Source organism: Jaculus jaculus, chromosome 12 (assembly GCF_020740685.1).
Source record: "Jaculus jaculus isolate mJacJac1 chromosome 12, mJacJac1.mat.Y.cur, whole genome shotgun sequence".
Classification (NCBI taxonomy): Eukaryota; Metazoa; Chordata; class Mammalia; order Rodentia; family Dipodidae; genus Jaculus; species Jaculus jaculus.
In genome coordinates, this window is record NC_059113.1 from 94,316,950 (window position 1) to 94,336,140 (window position 19,191).

The 19,191-nt window shown below is 39.1% G+C and overlaps 1 protein-coding gene across 2 annotated transcripts in view; it reads right to left on the minus strand.

Moving 5' to 3' along the window:
• Nucleotides 1–19,191, minus strand: part of Abce1 (ATP binding cassette subfamily E member 1) — a 32,230-nt gene that overhangs the window by 7,387 nt on the left and 5,652 nt on the right. The window contains exons 2-13 of one of the 2 annotated variants that reach the window (XM_004655848.2): nucleotides 18,627–18,760; nucleotides 16,843–16,928; nucleotides 14,794–14,891; nucleotides 13,581–13,698; nucleotides 11,819–11,956; nucleotides 11,610–11,679; nucleotides 11,297–11,393; nucleotides 9,888–9,977; nucleotides 5,744–5,865; nucleotides 2,760–2,981; nucleotides 269–328; nucleotides 114–172 (exon numbers count right to left, since the gene is read on the minus strand). In XM_004655848.2, coding sequence (XP_004655905.1) covers nucleotides 114–172; nucleotides 269–328; nucleotides 2,760–2,981; nucleotides 5,744–5,865; nucleotides 9,888–9,977; nucleotides 11,297–11,393; nucleotides 11,610–11,679; nucleotides 11,819–11,956; nucleotides 13,581–13,698; nucleotides 14,794–14,891; nucleotides 16,843–16,928; nucleotides 18,627–18,729 — 1,263 coding nt within the window. In that variant the 5' untranslated portion in view covers nucleotides 18,730–18,760. Of the gene's footprint in view, nucleotides 1–113; nucleotides 173–268; nucleotides 329–2,759; nucleotides 2,982–5,743; nucleotides 5,866–9,887; nucleotides 9,978–11,296; nucleotides 11,394–11,609; nucleotides 11,680–11,818; nucleotides 11,957–13,580; nucleotides 13,699–14,793; nucleotides 14,892–16,842; nucleotides 16,929–18,626; nucleotides 18,764–19,191 lie in introns of both variants that reach the window. The other variant, XM_045130929.1, reaches the window with a different exon arrangement.

Below are 19,191 nucleotides of genomic sequence, written 5' to 3' on the forward strand. Positions count from 1 at the left end.
TTTTTTGGTATGCGCTTGGGGCTGAACCCAGTATCTTAGCATCTATGCTACCAACGAGCCACACTCTACTCCCTGACACAATACAAGACTAACCAAATAAATGAACAACTCACGGTTGATTTGGGACTGATTTTCTGTGGCTTGTAACTGACATTTAGAACTGGTACTTCTCCTGCAAAAAGCAAGTACATATAACATTAATGAAACAAACCTGCTCAGATCTTTAATTCTGTGGTCCAGAGTAAAAAGACAACATTTCTAACAGTACCTCCTTCATCAGGTTTAAGTCTTCCAGCAAGCATTCTGATAAACGTTGTTTTACCCGTACCTGGCAATACAACAAAAAAAACAAATTGACCTGAAAGATATTTCAGATTTCAAGTAATGCGCCATGTCTTCTTGTTATGAACTGAAATTTCTTGTAAAGCTATATACCAACATTATGGAATTCTGAGGTTAATACAGAAAAATACTTAAATCTTTCATTTTTCACCTGCCAAGTACCAGTCATAGCCTAGTAGGAATATAGACTAGTTTATTATTTAAAAATAACAATTAAAAAAATAAATTTGTGGGTGTGTTTATGTGCACATCAGGGTCTCTTGCTGTTGCAAATGAATGCCAGGTGCATGTGTGCTTTGCATGTGGTTCTGCATGGTGATGGGAAAGTGAGCCCGGGCCAAAGACTTGGCAGGGAAGTGACTTTAACGATTGAGTCACCTCTCCAGCCCCGTAAGTTGTGCCTCTACAAAATTAAAATCTTGGTATATTTAAAAAATTCATTTAGTTTTCAATGCATTACATTTACTAAGGATAGAAAATGCTATTTTACGATAGAAACCATTACTTAGATATTTAAATTAGAACATAAATGAAAATGTTTACTGAAGCAAAATTAGTAAGACTGCAAAATTACTACATAAAGTGCAGCTTGGTGGCTCAGGCCTATAATCCTAGACCTAAGGAAGCAAATAATCAAAAAAGACAGTCTGGTGTAAAAAATGAGTTCCAGACTGGTCTGGGCCACAGGATGAAGACTTGTGTCAAAAAAAAACAAAATCAGGGCTGGAGAGATGGCTTCGCGGTTAAGCGCTTGCCTGTGAAGCCTAAGGACCCCGGTTCGAGGCTCGGTTCCCCAGGACTGCTAGCCAGATGCACAAGGGGGCACACGCGTCTGGAGTTCGTTTGCAGAGGCTGGAAGCCCTGGCATGCCCATTCTCTCTCTCTCCCTCTATCTGTCTTTCTCTCTGTGCCTGTCGCTCTCAAATAAATAAAAAAATAATTTAAAAAAATTATAAAAAAAAATCAAAAAACAGTAAAAAAAAAAAAAATGAACAGCTGCGAAACAACAAATTTTATATAAGATCTTCTACAGCTTTAAGATTAAACTGTAAGATTAAGCCAGACATGGTGGTGCATGCCTTTAATCCTAGTACTTGGGTGACAGAGGTTGGAGGATAGCAGTGAGTTCAAGGCTACCCTGAGACTGCACACTGCATTCCAGGTCAGCTTGGGCTATAGTGAAACCCTACCTCAAAACAAACATACAGACAGACAGACAGACAAAAAAAATCCCTATAAGATTACAATACAAATCATCTTTAAATCATAAAAACATAAAATAGTAGTTAAGATTCATCTTACAGTCAATAGTTATGGAGACATTTTAATATTTAAAATGTTAGTAATACCTCTATTTATAATGGTACATAGTATTCTAAATTTAAAATGAGAAAAGTTCTCAATAGAAGCATGTAGGAAACATTTTAAAATGCCACAGTTTCCGAATTTACAAAATATCCTTTCTTTCTGGTCAGTTGGCAAGATGCTTTATTAACATTAATTTACACATGGAAAAACTAGCTCAGTAAAGACTTCTTAATTTTTCGAGGTAGGATCTCACTCTAGTCCAGGCTGACCTGGAATTTACTATGTAGTCTCAGGTGGCCTCGAACTCATGGTGATCTTCCTACCTCCCAGTGCTGGGATTAAAGGCGTGAGCCACCACGACCAGCTCAAAGACCTCCTATCTTTACTGGAGACAATGGCATAAGAAGTACTGGGCTGGATGTGAGAGTGATCTGACTGGCTAGGTCCCTTGCCACTCCATATAAGGCCTGCTGGACAAACACAGGCGGCCCAGGCTTCAGTCAAGGGTACACGAGTAGCTGTGCTTCTTTGCTAGGACCTCTAAATAAGCTCTCAAGAAAATACTGGGCTGGAAGATGGCTCAGAGGTTAAGCATGCTTCCTGTGCAAGAATGAAGGCCGAGGAGCCCTGCAACCACCAAACTTCCAATCTCCAAAGGGGAGCAGAGATCAGGGCATTGGCTGAGACTGTGAAAAGCAGCAAGTTCTGGTATCAGTAAGAGACTCCAGCTCAAACAAGAACAGGGGAGGAGAGATGGAGCAGGACACCTGGCATGCTTCTCTGCCAACTGCAACCACCTCACTTCTGCCAGTACCCACCTCCAACCTGGGCACGGCAAGGCCACACACACTTGTCAACACCACAGACACCATTAGTACACATACCATAACCCCTACCCGCCACATTACGTCCATACAAGCAAAAAATAAAAAAAATAAACAAATTAACTTGATTAATGACAAGATTAAATTTTATAACACAACAGAATGTGGGTTCAAAATTCAGATGCCAATTTTGAATATTATAACAGTCAAAATTTTCCTAATGGATTAAATATACTGGATAAAACATAACTAATTATTAGATACTACAAAATAATAAGCACTTACCATTTTCTCCCAGCATGACCATGATTTCAGAATCTGTAAACTCTCCAGCTACAATTGCCAGCTCAAACTCTCCCATCTTCTTCTTCATCCCAGGGTACTTATACATACACATCTTTTTAACTTCTTCTTCGTTTGCTGTCTCAGCTACTTTAAAAACAAGCGATGCATCTCTGAACCTCAAGTTTTCTGTTGGAACATAGCCATCCAAAAAAATGTTTATGCCTGTTGGGAAGAAAATTGCCAACAGATTAGTAAAGAACTAAAGACAAGATTCTTGGGAACAATTTATGCACACGTTTTATATTTCTGTAGCTCTCTGATAAGCACAATGAAGTGACAGCATAGTTTCTGTGTTTCAACAATGTAAGCATGCCAGGTATGTTGGCTCATGCTGGCAATACTAGTACTAGAAAGGCTGTGAGTTCAAGGCCAGCTTGGGGTATAGTATGAGACCCTGTTTCTAAAGAACCCACTCCCTCGGGTTGGGGAGATGGCTTAGCAGTTAAAAGGGCTTGCTTGTAAAGCCTGCTGGCCCAAGTTCAATCCCTTACTACCCAGTCAGATTCACAAAATGGCACATGTGTCTTTCTAAAAACTAAAGCCACATCATTCACTAATACAAGCAAGCAAATAAACAAGCAAGCTATCAAACAAGAAAACCCTAGATCCTAAAACAACGTAATCTTTAAAAATTTTATTTATTTAAATAGAAGCAGAAAGAGAGAGAAAAATGGGCTGGAGAGAGTGGTTTAGAGTGCTTGCCTATGAAGCCTCAGGACCCTGGTTCAAGGTTCAATTCCCCAGGACCCACGTTAGCCAGATGCACAAGGAGGTGCATGCGTCTGGAGTTTGTTTGCAATGGCTGGAGGCCCTGGTGCGCTCATTCTCTCTCTCTCTGCCTCTTTCTCTGTGTCTGTTGCTCTCAAATAAATAAATAAAATGAACAAAAAACTAAAAAAGAAAAAAGAGAGAGAGAGAAAATGGGTACGCCAGGGTCTCTAGCCTCTGCAAATGAACTCCAGACACATGCACCACTGTGCATGTGGCTTTATGTGGGCACTGGGAAATTGAACACAGGTCATCAGGCTTTGCAGGCAAGTACTTAATCTGCTGAGCCATCTCTCCAGCCCAAACAATGTCACGTTAATGTAAGTTAAATTCATGAATATCCATGCATATATGCCCATGTTCTTTGGCTACATAACAAATTCTAGTCTCCATTAAAAACAAAGCAAAAAACCCCTATACTAATTCCCCTAAAAAGAGAAATTAAGAAAAAACAACTAGCCAGGTGTGGTGGTGCACGTCTTTAATCACATGGAAGGCAGAGACAGGAGGATCACCATGAGTTCGGGGCCACCCTGAGACTCACACAGTGAATTCTAGGTCAGCCTACGCTAGAGTGAGACCCTTCCTCAAAACAACAACAAAAGGCTCTAGTATCATTACTTGAGTTTACTAAGAATTTCTTTAGACTACTTGTCAAGGAAATAGGCATACTTACACATTTTTCCTTAAAATATGTATCTCTTTTATCTTAAATGTCTAAGCAAGCAAGTTGTAACAATTCTGTCCTATTTTACACTATGTAGCCATTTAAAAAATAAATGATGAAAGCTGTTAACATCTTTTTAATGAGAAAGATATGAAACAATGTAAATTTATTTTATTTTATTTTTTTGAGGTAAGGTCTCACTCTAGTCCAGGCTGACCTAGAATTCACTCTGTATTCTCAGGGTGGCCTCAAACTCACAGTGACCCTCCTGCCTCTGCCTCCCAAGTGCTGGGATGAAAGAGGTGTGCCACCACACCTGGCTTAAATTTATTTTTCCAAACAAGCTCCTTAGATATTTCATTCTCTTCAAAGAGATGGGAGGATAAAAAATAGTCCATTACTGCTGAGGGAACTCTTAAGGCTACATGATTTCTTGACTACAGTACTTCTTTTTGAAGATATAGACTAAGTTGTCCTTTCATGATGTCGATTATCAGCTTAAGACATAATTGGAGAGAAGAGTGTAAGTAAACAGCTGGAAGAAGCAGCAGAAGGCAAAGAAGAAACCAACTTGCCCAGGGTAGAGAAGACATGAAGGAAGATCAGAGTTCCTCATTCCTGAAAGCAAAGGGGACAGATGGGCACTAAATGAATTTTAAAGACTTTCATTAAAGGTTTTTGCCTCTTAAAGACAAATCTGAAGATGACAATTATTGGAGAACTCAAAATATATAATTTTTTCCTTTTTGTTTTTGTGTTTCAAGGTAGGGCTCGCTCTGGCTCAGACTGACCTGGAATACATTTATGTAGTCTCAGGGTGGCCTCGAGCTCACAGTGGTCCTCCTACCTCTGCCTCCAGAGTGCTGGGGTTAAAGGCGTGCACTCTAAGCCAGGCTCTATGCAGTGTTTTTTTAAAAAATAATTAATTTATTTATTGGGGGGTAGGGGAGGAAGAGGCAGATAGAGAGAGAATGGACGTGCCAGGGCCTCAGCCATTGCAATCAAACTCCAGATGAATGTGCCACCTTGTGCATCTGGCTTGTGTGGGTACTGGGGAATCGAACTTGGGTTCTTAGGCTTTGTAGGCAAGTGCCTTAACTGCTAAGCCATCTCTCCAGCCAAGAGTTTTGGTATTTTTTGTTTTTTTAAGGTAGGGTCTCGCTCTAGCCTAGGCTGACCTGGAATTTGCTATGTAGTCTCAGGCTGGCCTTGAACTCATGGCAATCCTCCTACCTCTGCCTCCCAAGTGCTGGGACTAAACACGTGTGCCACCACACCCAGCCAGCCAAGAGTTTTTTCTCAGAAAATCCTCAAAAAATTTCTATAACTGATGTGTGTAACATTTAAAATAAATTCTTCCCAACACTGAAATTCTAAAAGACTACAATTTTCCTTATAAAAGTAATGCAACCTAATTAGTCTCAATAACAACACATTTTCTAGGCAATGATGAAAGAGGATAGAACATATATCAAGTTTTCAAAATTACCTTCCCGTACACTAAAAGGCATGGTGACGACACCGTAAGCACTTGGAACACCATATAAACAGCAGATGAAGTCGGAGAGATAGTCTAACACACTTAGATCATGCTCCACCACAATGATGTATCTGGAAATCAAAACAAAGCCTTATTTCTGACATTAGCACATATCATTAGGTAAGACCCTTAGATAACTTATTTTTAAAACTATAGTTATAAATTTCAGGAAAATGAAAGTTTAAAAACAAGCATAAATAACATACCAAGTAGAGCTGGGACACAGCTCAGCATTAAAGGCGCTTGCTTGCAAAGCCTGCTGACCTGGGTTCAATTCCCCAGCGCCCACATCAAGCTGGATGCAAAGTGACGCATGCATATGTGATCCTAGTGTGCCTATCAAATGTGGTGTTTGTCTGCATGGGGCAGTTCTTTTGCACTGGCAAGAGACCCTGTCTCAATGAAGGTGGAGCCAGCCCAAAGCTGTCCTCTGATCTCCACCTGTCTACTGTGTCATATGATCACTCCACACTTCAAAAGTAAAAGAAGAACATACAATGTAAAAGCAGTAAAAAATTTCCTTACACAAGGCTCTTCATGTTCCAGGAATTAATGGGTGGAATGGGCTCTTAAGGGAACCTCAGGGCTGAGCTGACTCAAGGAGCCAGAGCAGAAGCCACCAAGCTTACAATACTTAGACTCCTTATGCACCGCTTCATTTTCACTGCGACTCACTTAGGCTACGGCAGGTCCTTTAGAGACCTCTGCTGACAACCGGAAGTACTAGCGTCCTGTCGAGACTCTCCTCCTCATTTTACTTCATTATCAAGTCTAAGAATTCTTTCCCAATAATGTCTTCTCATGGTGCACTTTTACCCTTTTTTTTCTCTGCTGAAATTCCAATTCAGCTTCTTCATGGAACTCCTTCAGTGTTACTGTAGAGTTGACAAATCCCAGTTTCTTCAAGACCCCTGACGCTGCTTAGGTATACGCGAAGTGACTATTTTTAGACTCTTTCAAAGTTCCAGCTATTACCTCTCACTGCACTTATATACAGGAAACACTGGAAAATGAATTTCTCTATTTTACATGTTTTAAGGGCTAATCTACTCAAATCTCATTTAAGGTCCATTTCAAATTCTAGTCACTGTATGAATGTCTCTCCTAATTTACAAATGAAAAATTTCCCCTACTCTTGAACCCTCATTACAAGTACCTAAAGTGATACTTATCAAGCTTTCTGCTCTTCTTTTCCAATGGAACTTACAGACGTGTTAGTCTAAAATGAGTTTGATCTGTCACTGTTCACTAAATATCTGTCAGAAATTGAAACCTGCAGCACTGTAAGAAAAGTTATAAAAACACAGAGTACATAAACTTTTCTCAATTATTCTTTTTGTATTCCTTGCTGTTCTTCTAAGGATATGGTCTCCAAAATTTCTTTACAGCATTACAGACTGAATGTATGTTTTGTCAAATAAGAGTTTTAGAATGCAGAAATAGTTCCTTATGGTTATTTTCCATTAGTCTATCATTATATATGGGTTATAATTTATTTATTTGCAAACAGGAAGAGAGAGAGAGAAAGAAAGAATAGGCACTCTAGGGCCTCTAGCTGCTGCAAAGGAACTCTGGAAGCATGCACCACTTTCTGTATCTGGCTCTACCTGGGTGCTAGGGAATTGAACCGAGGTTGTTGGGCTTTGCAGGCAAGTGTCTGAACCACTGAACCATCTCTCCAGCCCTGGTTATTATTACTATGTTATTTTGTTTTTCAAGGTGGGGTCTTGCTCTAGCCCAGGCTGACCTGGAATTCACTATGTAGTCTCAGGGTGGCCTTGATCTCAGTGATCCTCCTACCTCTACCTCCCGAGTGCTACGATTAAAGGCATGTGCCCAGCTGAAAATGTTTTAACTATGTACCCTTGGTTTATTTGTCTTCACATGTTAAATCTGTTGCAATTAAGGCTTTTTTTAAAGAAATATTTTTATTTGTAAGCAAAGAGAATGAGAGAGAAAGAGAGAGCACGCGCAGAGCAGAGCAGAGCAGAGCAGAGAAGATGGTCACATTATGGCCTCCAGCTGCTGCAACATCAGCTTTAGACACATGTGCCACCGTGGATCTGGCTTTGCATGAGTACTGAGGAATGGAACGCTGGTCATTAGACTTTGCAGGCAAGTACCCTAGCTGCTGAGCAATCTATCCAGCCCAGCAATTAAGGTTCTAATCCAGTCTTGTACACAAACATTGTTCATAGTGTTATTTTTTTCTCTCCCTCTCCACACCAGCTACTTCTTAAATCTTTCTATACTAAAACAGCTTATCTTTTATGAGTGTGATGTCTCATTTTCTAATGTTTTGGCTAGATATTTGTACACTGAAATATGATTATGAATTTTTAACTTTTTGTTAAGATTATAGTACTATTGGATAGTTTTAAAGTTATGTATGAAAGTTGATAATACGATCTATTACTTTCATTTTGGAAAAATAGTCAGGTGTGGTGGTGCACGCCTTTAATCCCAGTATTTGGGAAGCAGAAGCAAGAGGAATGCTGTGAGTTCAAGGTCATCCTGGCTTACAGTGAGACCCTACTTTGAACTACTCCCCCCCCCCCAAAAAAAAACAGGCTATAAAAATGCTCTATCAAAAGGGGCTTGAGAACTACTGAGTTGACTTCTTGTGTATTCAAAACTGGCACAAGTGTGCATTCTTCTCTACCACACTGCGAAGTTCTTGAATACTAGGTTTTTGTTTTGACACTTGGATTTCCCAAAGACTGTTTTTTACTCACCCAAGCATGTGTATGAAGTGAAAATTATGGCTAAATAAGATTCTCTTGAGCGGGGTGTGGTGGTACAGGCCTTTAATCCCAGCACTCAGGAGGCACCGGTAGGAGGATCACTGAGATCAAGGCCCTGAGACTACATAGTGAATTCCAGGTCAGCCTGGGCTAGAGGGAAACCCTATTTCAAAAAACCAACAAGATTCTCTTTACCAGGGATAGTCTGAGTTTCATTTTACTTAGCTGTGTTATCTATATGCTGTAGGCCTTTCTTTCTTTTTTCTTATTTTTTTTTTAATTTTTTTTTAATTTATTTGAGAGCGACAGATAGAGAGATAGATAGAGAGATAGAGAGAGAGAGAGAGAGAGAGAGAGAGAGAGAGAGAGAATGGGTGCACCAGGGCTTCCAGCCACTGCAAACAAACTCCAGACGCGTGCGCCCCCTTGTGCGTCTGGCTGACATGGGTCCTGGGGAATCGAGCCTTGAATCAGGGCCCTTAGGCTTCACAGGCAAGCACTTAACCGCTAAGCCATCTCTCCAGCCAGACTTTATTTCTTAAGAAGTTGTTCTTCCATTCTAAAAATGATTTCATCCATTCTAAAACATTCTCAGCCAGGATACCTTTACTTTTCAGACTCTTAAGATCCAATAGTCATGTTATCTCACTGTCCATGTTTCTGAAGGCCCTTTGTATTTCAATCTCATTATGTCTCTCTCTGTTGCATTGTGCTACTGCTGAGATCAACATTTAATGTTTCCAGTGCTTCCTTTTCATTGTAACACATCTAACTTGTTCAGGGAATCATAATTGTTTTTAATCTTAGATCATCTTTTTGGATACACCAAAATTTGCATATAACTCCAGAGCATCCAAGGCCAACTGCAATGCTCCATAGAAACAGGGTCATTTGTGTACGTATATATGTATGCATACTGTGTGTGCGGATGCGTGCAGCCCATGTGCATACATGTGGAGCCCATAGCACTCCACTGTGTGCTTTCTTGATTCTGCAGCTGGCTCTTTTTGCAAGCCCCTCAATCCTCTAGTCTTTGTTCTTAAGACCAGAGTTACAGATGTGCACGGCCATGCCTGGGTGCCAGAAAAATGAACTCAGGCAATTCTCAGGCCCTCATGCTTGTGCAGGAAACTCTCATACCTGTTGAGCCACCTCTCCAGCACCCAAGCAGGGGTTTTAATACTGAATCTTGCACTAAACCCCTGTCCTAGACAAAGGAAGGCCAACTCTGGTGGTGGCTATGAAATGACAAAGATGAAAAACACGTATGTACACATGATATATTTAGTCCTTAGAAATCTGCAAGAATCTCCAAACAAAACAAGGGAATATCTCGTATTTGTACTTACCTATCTGGATTTATTAGTGATCGAATTGTAATAGCAGCCTTTAAACGCTGCTTGACATCTAGGTAACTGGAAGGTTCATCAAACATAAAACTAAGAAAAAAAAAGCAAGTGTCAGTTCAAATGACATAATTATACCTTATATGTTCTTTTTTAAAGCAATGTAATTCTGATGGCTTCTGATTTAACTACAACCAAGATTTCATTAATGAAAAAACCTCTCTACAACGGTAAAAACTTGTCATTTGTTCAGAAGCAGAAGGAAGAAAATTATGAAAAGGAAAACTGTATACCAAGCATGAGGACAGCCTTTCAAATTAGACTAATGTATAAACTGGTACCTCCTCATGAAAATATTCTGCTACATGATGAAATGGTTTGAAGAGTGTTTCTCTTAATTACTTCGAGTCTGATGCACTAAAGCAATAGTGTCTTGGAAGACACTGCACAGAATTCACAGAACCTGTGTCAAGAAGACCTAGTCTGTACTAGATACCAGAGGAGAAATGGGGAAAAAGATGGTAACAATATATAAAAGAGATACTTGAAGGTAGGAAGACAATTCACCTTTCCTTTCCTTCCTTTCTCTCCCCGCCCCCCACTCCCTTTTCTTTTTTTGTTTTTTCCTCAGTGACATGGTATGCTTTCCTTAGTCTGGTCTAAAGGATCATGTTTCAATTGAGGATCCCCTCCCTGCCAAGGTAGGGTCTCACTCTAGCCCAGGATGACCTGGAATTCACTCTACTCTCAGGCTGGCCTCAAACTCATGGCGCTCCTTCTACTTCTGCTAATAGGAACACATAAGGCTCTAGTTTTTAATTTTTTTTTTTGTTTATTTATTTGAGAGCGACAGACAGAGAAAGAGGCAGATAGAGAGAATGGGCGCGCCAGGGCTTCCAGCCACTGCAAACAAACTCCAGACACATGCGCCCCCTTGTGCATCTGGCTAACGTGGGTCCTGGGGAATCGAGCCTTGAACCGGGGTCCTTAGGCTTCATAGGCAAGTGCTTAACTGCTAAGCCATCTCTCCAGCCCAAGGCTCAAATTTTGAAGTAAGACATTAAAGCAGTTATTCATCACAAATTTTCCCCATTATTTCCATAGAAGGAAAAAAAAAAAAAAACTTGTTTTGATAGGTAACCTTACAGATTCCCAGTTTTAAGACTTAAGTTCTCTTAACCAGGCCAGTAAGCATTTAAAAAATACCTCAATTAAAGCTGGGCATGGTGGTGCACGCCTTAATTCCAGCACTCGGGAGGCAGAGGTAGGAGGATTGCCACAAGTTTGAGGCCACCCTGAGACTCCATGAATTCTAGGTCAGCCTAGGCCAGAGTGAGATCCTACTTCAAAAAACTAACAAACAAATGAAGATTTGTCAGTAACGATTAAGACACAGAAAAATTGTAACCTACATATCAGCTTTCTGGATGCAAACGACAGCGCATGCAAATCTCTGCAGCTCTCCTCCTGACAGATCTTCCACATTCCGTTCTTTAAGGTGGGTTAAATCTACAAAGAACAATTATAGGCATTGTATTCAGTGTCACAAATTTTATTTCACCTCTTCTTACTTCTCTGGGTTTAATGATAATTCAATGGAAAATTGTGTAACTTAAGTAATCAGGCCAATTAGAAAAGCTTTTCCTATTAACTCAGTCATCTACATAAAGACGCACCTTTATGTCTCAGTTTGTGTAAAAGCATGCATTTAAAACAAACACTTACCAAGCTGTTGACATACAATTGCCTGTGTCTTTGTTTCATCTTTTCGGTCCAAAATAGACCCCACTGTCCCCTGTCGTAAGATTACAGAAAATTACCATCACTTTCCTTCAGTATTTAAAAGTCACAAAGTAAACAAATCTAATTTCAGAGACCTTTCATACCCCCACAAGTAACTGTAATGCACAAATTCTCCCTATAAACCAACTGACCTTGGCAGCCTTAGGAATTTGGTCTACATATTGAGGTTTGATAATGGCTTTTAGGTCATCTTCTAGAATCTTGGTGAAGTAATTTTGTAATTCAGATCCACGGAAATAAGTCAAAATTTCTTGCCAGTCCGGAGGATCCTAGAAATGCAACTCATTATTATGAATTCACAATAACAATACAACTGCAAAGACGACGAAGGCTGAATAAAATAGAACAATACTCAAACAAAAGACTTGTTGCTCCTAACTTAAGATTGGAGGTATTTTAGTTTCAAGTCAAGTCATACCACCTCAGAAAATTCTTAGTTTAAGATGGTTATGAATTCTCAGTTAAGTAGTACCATTAGATTTTAACTGACAAAGGAATGACGATGAGACCCTGCCACGAAAAGCAGACAAAATGAAATCCAAGCATAGTGGTATTTGCCTTGATTGCTGGAACCCGATTTCAAGAGCATGTCAGCTGGGGCTATACTGTAAGACAATGTTTTTAAAATAAAATAAAAATTCACCTAATTCAAGGCTTTAATTAAGTGCACTTTTTTTTTCTTTTAAAAGCAGGGTCTGAGCCTGGCATGGTGACACACACCTTTAATTCCAGCACTAGGGAGGCAGAGGCAGGAGGATCACTGTGAGATGAAGGCCACTGAGACTACATACTGAATTCCAGGTCAACCTGGACTAGAACGAAACCCTACCTTGAAAAACCATAAAATGTAGGGTCTTATTCTAGCCCAGGCTGGTTCCAAACTCACAACTTCAACCTGAAGTTCTTTAGCCTCCAGGAGAGTTAAGTTCACAAAGTATTTTGAAATTACAAATATTTAAAATAGTCAGGCGTGTTGGCACATGCCTTTAATCCCAGCACTCAGAAGGCAGAGAGGTAGGAAGATCGCCATGAGTTTGAGACCACCCTGAGACTACACAGTGAATTCCAGGTCAGCCTGAGCTAGAGTGAGACCCTACCATGAACCCCCCCCCACAAAAACAGGGGGGAGGGGGTTGGATAGATGGCTCACTAGTTAAGGGCTTGCCTGCAAAGCCCGAGGCCTGGTGTGTGATGATTCCCCAGTACCCAAGTAAAGCCAGATGCTCAAGGTGGCACATGTGTTTGGAGTTTATTTGCAGTGGCTAGAGACCCTGGCATGCCTATTGTTTCTCTCTGCCTCTCAGTCTCTCTCTCATATAAACGAATCAAAAAAATATATATAGGGCTGGAGAGATGGCTTAGCGGTTAAGCGCTTGCCTATGAAGCCTAAGGACCCCGGTTCAAGGCTCGGTTCCCCAGGTCCCATGTTAGCCAGATGCACAAGGGGGCGCACGCGTCTGGAGTTCGTTTGCAGAGGCTGGAAGCCCTGGCACGCCCATTCTCTCTCTCTTCCTCTATCTGTCTTTCTCTCTGTCTGTCGCTCTCAAAAAAAAAAAAAAAATATATATATATATATATATGAAAATAAACCAATCATTCCTCTCCTCTAACATCTTAAAAACTAGGCTAGGAATACGGATCTGCTGGTAGAGAGTGCCTAGCATGCATAAAACCTCTGATTTGATCACCTGTGCTATATAAACTAGATGTGGTGGGATATGCCTGTAATCCGGGTACTTGGGAGAAAGAGACAGGATGATCAGGAGTTCCAAGCTCACAGTCAACTACATAGTGAGCTTTAGGCCAACCTAACACACCTGAGACCCTGTCTTTAAAAAAAAGTCTTATAAAAATATCCAGAAAAAGTAATTTTCACAATCTTTTCATACATACATCATACTTTCCAAGATTTGGCTTTTGTTTTCCTGCTAAAATTTTTAGTGCCGTTGACTTTCCAATACCGTTTGTTCCAACTAATCCTAAAACTTCACCTGGACGAGGAATAGGCAACCTATTATAACAAAGAAAAACAAAAAGAAAATAATCCAGTATGAGGCAGAAAAATTGACAAAATAGCAGACTGTACTTTAATGCACGTGCACCACGCACATCTGTTAACAAGATAAGAAATATGTGTCAAGTATTACTGGCTATTAGGAAAACAAATCAGCCAAGATTAACTGAAACTGTTAATTGTTAGAAATGCATCCATAACCAACATTACTCCAATTTTTACTTCTCCAATTCTTAGTCAATGTCTCGTCTGGATTAACATATTTTCTTTATGTTTAAGGTTCAGTTTTAATGAATGTAATAAAATGCTTTCATAGCAGGTGCAACCTCACACTATCACTTTTTTCCCTGCTGGCCTGCTATTTACTTACAAGGAGAAAAGTGCCACATCAACCAGAAACACTCCACTGCAATTGGCCCCTTATAGCTGGCAGGTCGAGAAATACCTTTTTATTAGCAAAATCTTCATTTTCAGATTCAACATACCAATATTCACTAGATAAAAACCTCAAAGAATTAAGGCCCTAGTGATTTGTAGTTCATAATATTAGTAGATAAAATTCAAGGCAGTTTTTTGTTTTGTCTTGTTTTTTGTTTTTCGAGGTAGGGTCTCACTCTGGTCCAGGCTGACCTGGAATTCACTATGGAGTCTCAGAGTGGCCTTGAACTCACAGCGATCCTCCTATCTCTGCCTCCCGAGTGCTGGGATTAAAGGCATGCGCCACCATGCCCAGCTCAAAGCAATTTCTTTAAAGGTTATGTGGGGGACAAAGGTACTTCGGCCAACAGTGATTCTTAATCCAGGCTTTGTATTAGATTAACTTGAGAGTTTCTTACCTTCCAGAGGTCCAGTCCCTACATCCAGAAATCAAGATGCAATTCAACTGGTCCAAGCCCTGGGCTCTTTACTAGTTGTTTTAAGTCTCCTGAGACTTAATTCTAATATTAAACAAAATGACCCACTGACATATTTTACTTCTCTTTGGTGGATGGCCATTATCATTTAGTTCCATGTTTCCAATTCTCTAAAAACCCTGAGTGTAAATATTTACTCCTGACTGAAGTCAAGAGCAATGTTGACTTGAAAATATACCTGTGCAGTTTGAAGGCGTTGGCACAGTATCGATGTGTGGTTTCTTTTTCCAAGTTGCTTGGTAAATTGACAATTGATAAGGCGCCAAAGGGGCATTTCTGTCATTTACAATAAAGAATAAACTTCATATTAATTTGTAGAAATAAACATGGTTCACATAGAATAAGAATATTTTTATACATAATGTTCAAAATAAAGGAGTTTCACAAAGTGATGAAATAACTTTTATTTCTTTTATCTGCTTAGCAAATACATTAAATGAACTTATGAGCCTGATTCAGAGATTTCAGGGACCTTCTATATTATAAACTATGAAAATGTAAATAATTTAAAAAATCTTTTGTTTTACAATAATCTCTGCCCTGTAACCAAATTTTATTTATCAATTATATTTTCTATCAGCAGTTACCTCTATTTACAAAATAACTACAATCCTCTTTTCATTAGTGCATATAAACTTTGTATAAGTGGCAAGTTATTTTAAACTTCTCTTAATGTTACAATGGAAAAAAATTTCTATACTGTTCATAAATAAGGTGAGCGATAATTACCTCAGTATTCAGGTGGTATGCATTACTTTCTTTGGCCTTAGATTTAATTAGTGTCTTTAGTCATTCAAATTCATATCCACAATTTTGGTGTACTACTTTCTTATAGCAGCAAAGAAGAAAACTGAGCAGGTGATGCTATATTAATACTAGATCCCATGAACACCCAGGACATAGGTAGGCATATAATGAATGATTAATAAATATTTGCTATAAGTACTATATCCTGTTTATATTTTCATAACAAGGGCAAACATTTGAAGTAACTATGAAAATTTTCTGGATACTAAATAAGAATTCAGAAACCAAAGTAAGGTATACCTATGGTTAATTTGAACAATTTATAGGGCAGTATCCATACTCTTGTGAAGTTCCTTTTTATATTACCTACAAATAAAAATACCTAAATTAAGAACTTCATATGTAGGCTGCTAAATTCCTTTTATGAACTAAAGCTGGAAATATACTATTCATAAGTCAAAAGCCAAATTATTCAATGCAATAAAAACCAATTGAGATGTTTAAAATTATACCATTGGGAAAAATATAACACATACTTCTATAAAATATAACAACTAACAGATTTTAAAAACGTTTTTATTCTGATTTCTAAAAAATTCTGGCAAAGATAAGCTAAAGAATTTTCATCTCATAAAAAGTCAAACAGAGGGCTGGAGAGATGGCTTAGCGGTTAAGCGCTTGCCTGTGAAGCCTAAGAACCCCGGTTCGAGGCTCGGTTCTCCACGACCCACGTTAGCCAGATGCACAAGGGGGTGCACGCGTCTGGAGTTCGTTTGCAGTGGCTGGAGGCCCTGGCGCGCCCATTCTCTCTCTGTCTCTCTCTCTCTCTATCTGTCTTTCTCCCCATGTCTGTCACTCTCAAATAAATAATAAATAAAAAATGAACAAAAATATTAAAAAAAAAAGTCAAACAGCAATTAACAGGTTAATAATAGTTTTAAAAGCACAGCAGCAAAAGTTAACTTGTGAAGTGTGGTTTAATGAATTTAAAAAAGCAACAATACAGTGATAGGAAAACCACTTTCACATATGCAAAGCAAAATGTGGTGGTAGGCCCCAGCATTTGTAAAGTAGAGACAGGAAACCCACAGGACTGGCCTCAAAGGTAGACAGATGGTCTTGAGGAGTGAAACCCAAGCTTGTCCTCTGGCTTCCAAATGTTCATGAATACACGTGCATCCACACACATTCACACATACAAAAAAGCACTTCTCAAAATTAAGGGGCCATACATATTTTTTTCTTAAAAAAATCCTCCCCTCCCCCCAGAGGTAGGGTCCTCACTGTAGCCCAGGCTGATAACCTGGAACTCACTCTTCAGGGTGGCCTCAAACTTACAGCGATCCTTCTACCTCAGCCTCCCAAGTGCTGGGATTAAAAGTGTGTGCCACTACGCAAGGCTCAATCTTAAAATAATTCTAAGTACTTAGTATTTTCAGATTTTTATTTTTGACTCAAAAAATAAAAAATTATCACTTACCTTAATACAAATACCACAACCAATACAAAGAGTTTCAGAAATCCATGCTATTTTGCTCTGGGGTGTAACTTCTATGCATAATTTTCCTGGCAAAGAGAAAGAAATAATTTTCTTTGATTATTCTAAAATTGTCTTAAGCTCACCTAGGCAATGTTTTATTTAAATTTCCACACAAAAGTAAATCTTCAATAACAAAGGTTATACAAAAAAATACATTTGAGATAATAAGTCATTATTTGTAGGGGTAGAATTCCGCACTAAGTATTTTTTTGGTTTTTCTGAGGTAGGGTCTCACTCTAGCAAGGGCTGACCTGGAATTCACTCTGTAGTCTCAGGATGGCCCCAAACTTGTGGCAACCCTCCTACGTCTGCCTTGAGTGTTGGTGCTAAAGGCGTACGCCACCATGCCCACCTGCACTAAGGTTTTGAGTTTACTGATTACACAAGCACTCATGTCAGGCAACAGGCAGAGGACTGCTATACATTTTGTTCATTATAGAACCTGAGAGAAATATATCAGTAAAAGTAGAGCAAATCTTTACACACTGTCTTTTTCAAGTTAACTGACTTGAACTGTTTTCTCCTTGTGAGGGATGGAAACCTAGGATCTCACATAAACCAACTGAATCTTTAATTTGTAAAACAAGGTATGCATCTTGGAAATTATAAGGCATACCAATAGCTAAAAGTGAATTGTTAGCTAGGTCAGTAAAACTCCAAAGTCATACCATTTTCTAATATACAGGGAAAATTACATAGCATATTAGAGATGTTAATGGAATTTCTGCATAGCATGCAAAACACTAATAGATGACATCTAAATTTTAACATTCAGTAAATTTTGGGGCTAAGGGAGCTGGCCCAGTGGGTAAAGTGTTTGTCATGTAAGCATCAAGACCAGAGTTTGACTTTTGGCAACCACATCAAAATGCAGAGGTACACTGCATGCCTGCAATCTCAGTGCTAGGATGCAAAGACAGGAGAATCCCTAGGAGGTGCTAGGCAGCTAGCCCAGCTGCATTGGTGAGCTCTAGCTGCAGTAAGACCCTGCCTTTAGAAACAATGTGGAGAGTGATAGAGGAGAGACTCAACATTACCTCAAGTCTCCACACCCATGTGCTCATGTATGCATGCACAAACACACGAGTCTACACTTCACTAACATAAGGCAGCAATTATAACAGTGCTTAAAGACTACCAACAGCTTGTCAGCTCTGGCTTGTTAGATTTAATTAACCTTGAAAATATTAAGGGCTGGAGGGATGGCTTAGCAGTTAAGGCACTTGCCTGTGAAGTCAAAGGACCCAGGTTCGATTCCCCAGGAACCACATAAGCAAGATGCACAAGGTTGCACATACGTCTGGAGTCTGTTTGCAGTGGCTGAAGGCTTTGGTGCACCCATTCTCTCTATCTGCCTCTCTCTCTCAAATGAATAAAGTAAATTCAAGAAATAATAAAACCTCAAGAAATTACTCCAAGTAAGCTCTGAATTCTTTTTTAAAAGATGAAAATATTGTCAAACACAAAGATTTCAGTAATCCTTTCCTCATGATTTGATTCCAGAATTTTGCAGAATACAAAGAAATGTATAGCTTATGGCTTTACATTTAGTCAATTTCATATTGACAAAAATTATTGTCAAAAAGAAGTAAAAGAAACGGAATTGCTTGTTTTTATAGTTTAAACAAAGTAACAGGGATAACAAAATCTCTGCCAAAGCCCGTGCAGAGCTACCGCATGTGTTTTTCCCCCTATTATAACTTGATGTTTCATAAACAGCTTACCCATTCGAACCACAGGGCAACTCTTTTTGCACTCCTGTCGACACTTCTTAGGCTTACATTTGTCATGGTTGACAATAGCAATTCTTGTTAATTTATCCGCCATAATTATAAAAAAGCAAGAATATCCAGCTCTTCTGCTAAAGAGAAATTAATAAAATTATGACAAATTCAATGTAATTATTTAAAAGAAATAAATCATGGTCATAAAAGTTACAAGGAGGATATATATAATCATTTTATGAAGTTGATACATTTATTTGAAAAATAAGAATTTTTAAAAAGATTAGAAGTAGCAAACATCTAGTTAGGTTGGAAAAACAAAATTTTATATAATCAGCTTGGCATGGTGGCGCACACCTTTAATCCCAGCACTTGGGAAGCAGAGGTAGGAGGATCACTTTGAGTTTGAGGCCATCCTGAAGACTACATAGTGAATTCCAGGTCAGCCTGAGCTAGAGTAAGACCCTACCTCAAAAAACAAAACAAACAAACAAAAAAGCCATATATATATCTCAAAGATTTATATAAGACAATTTTATTTGCAACTTACAATAACTAAGAAAAC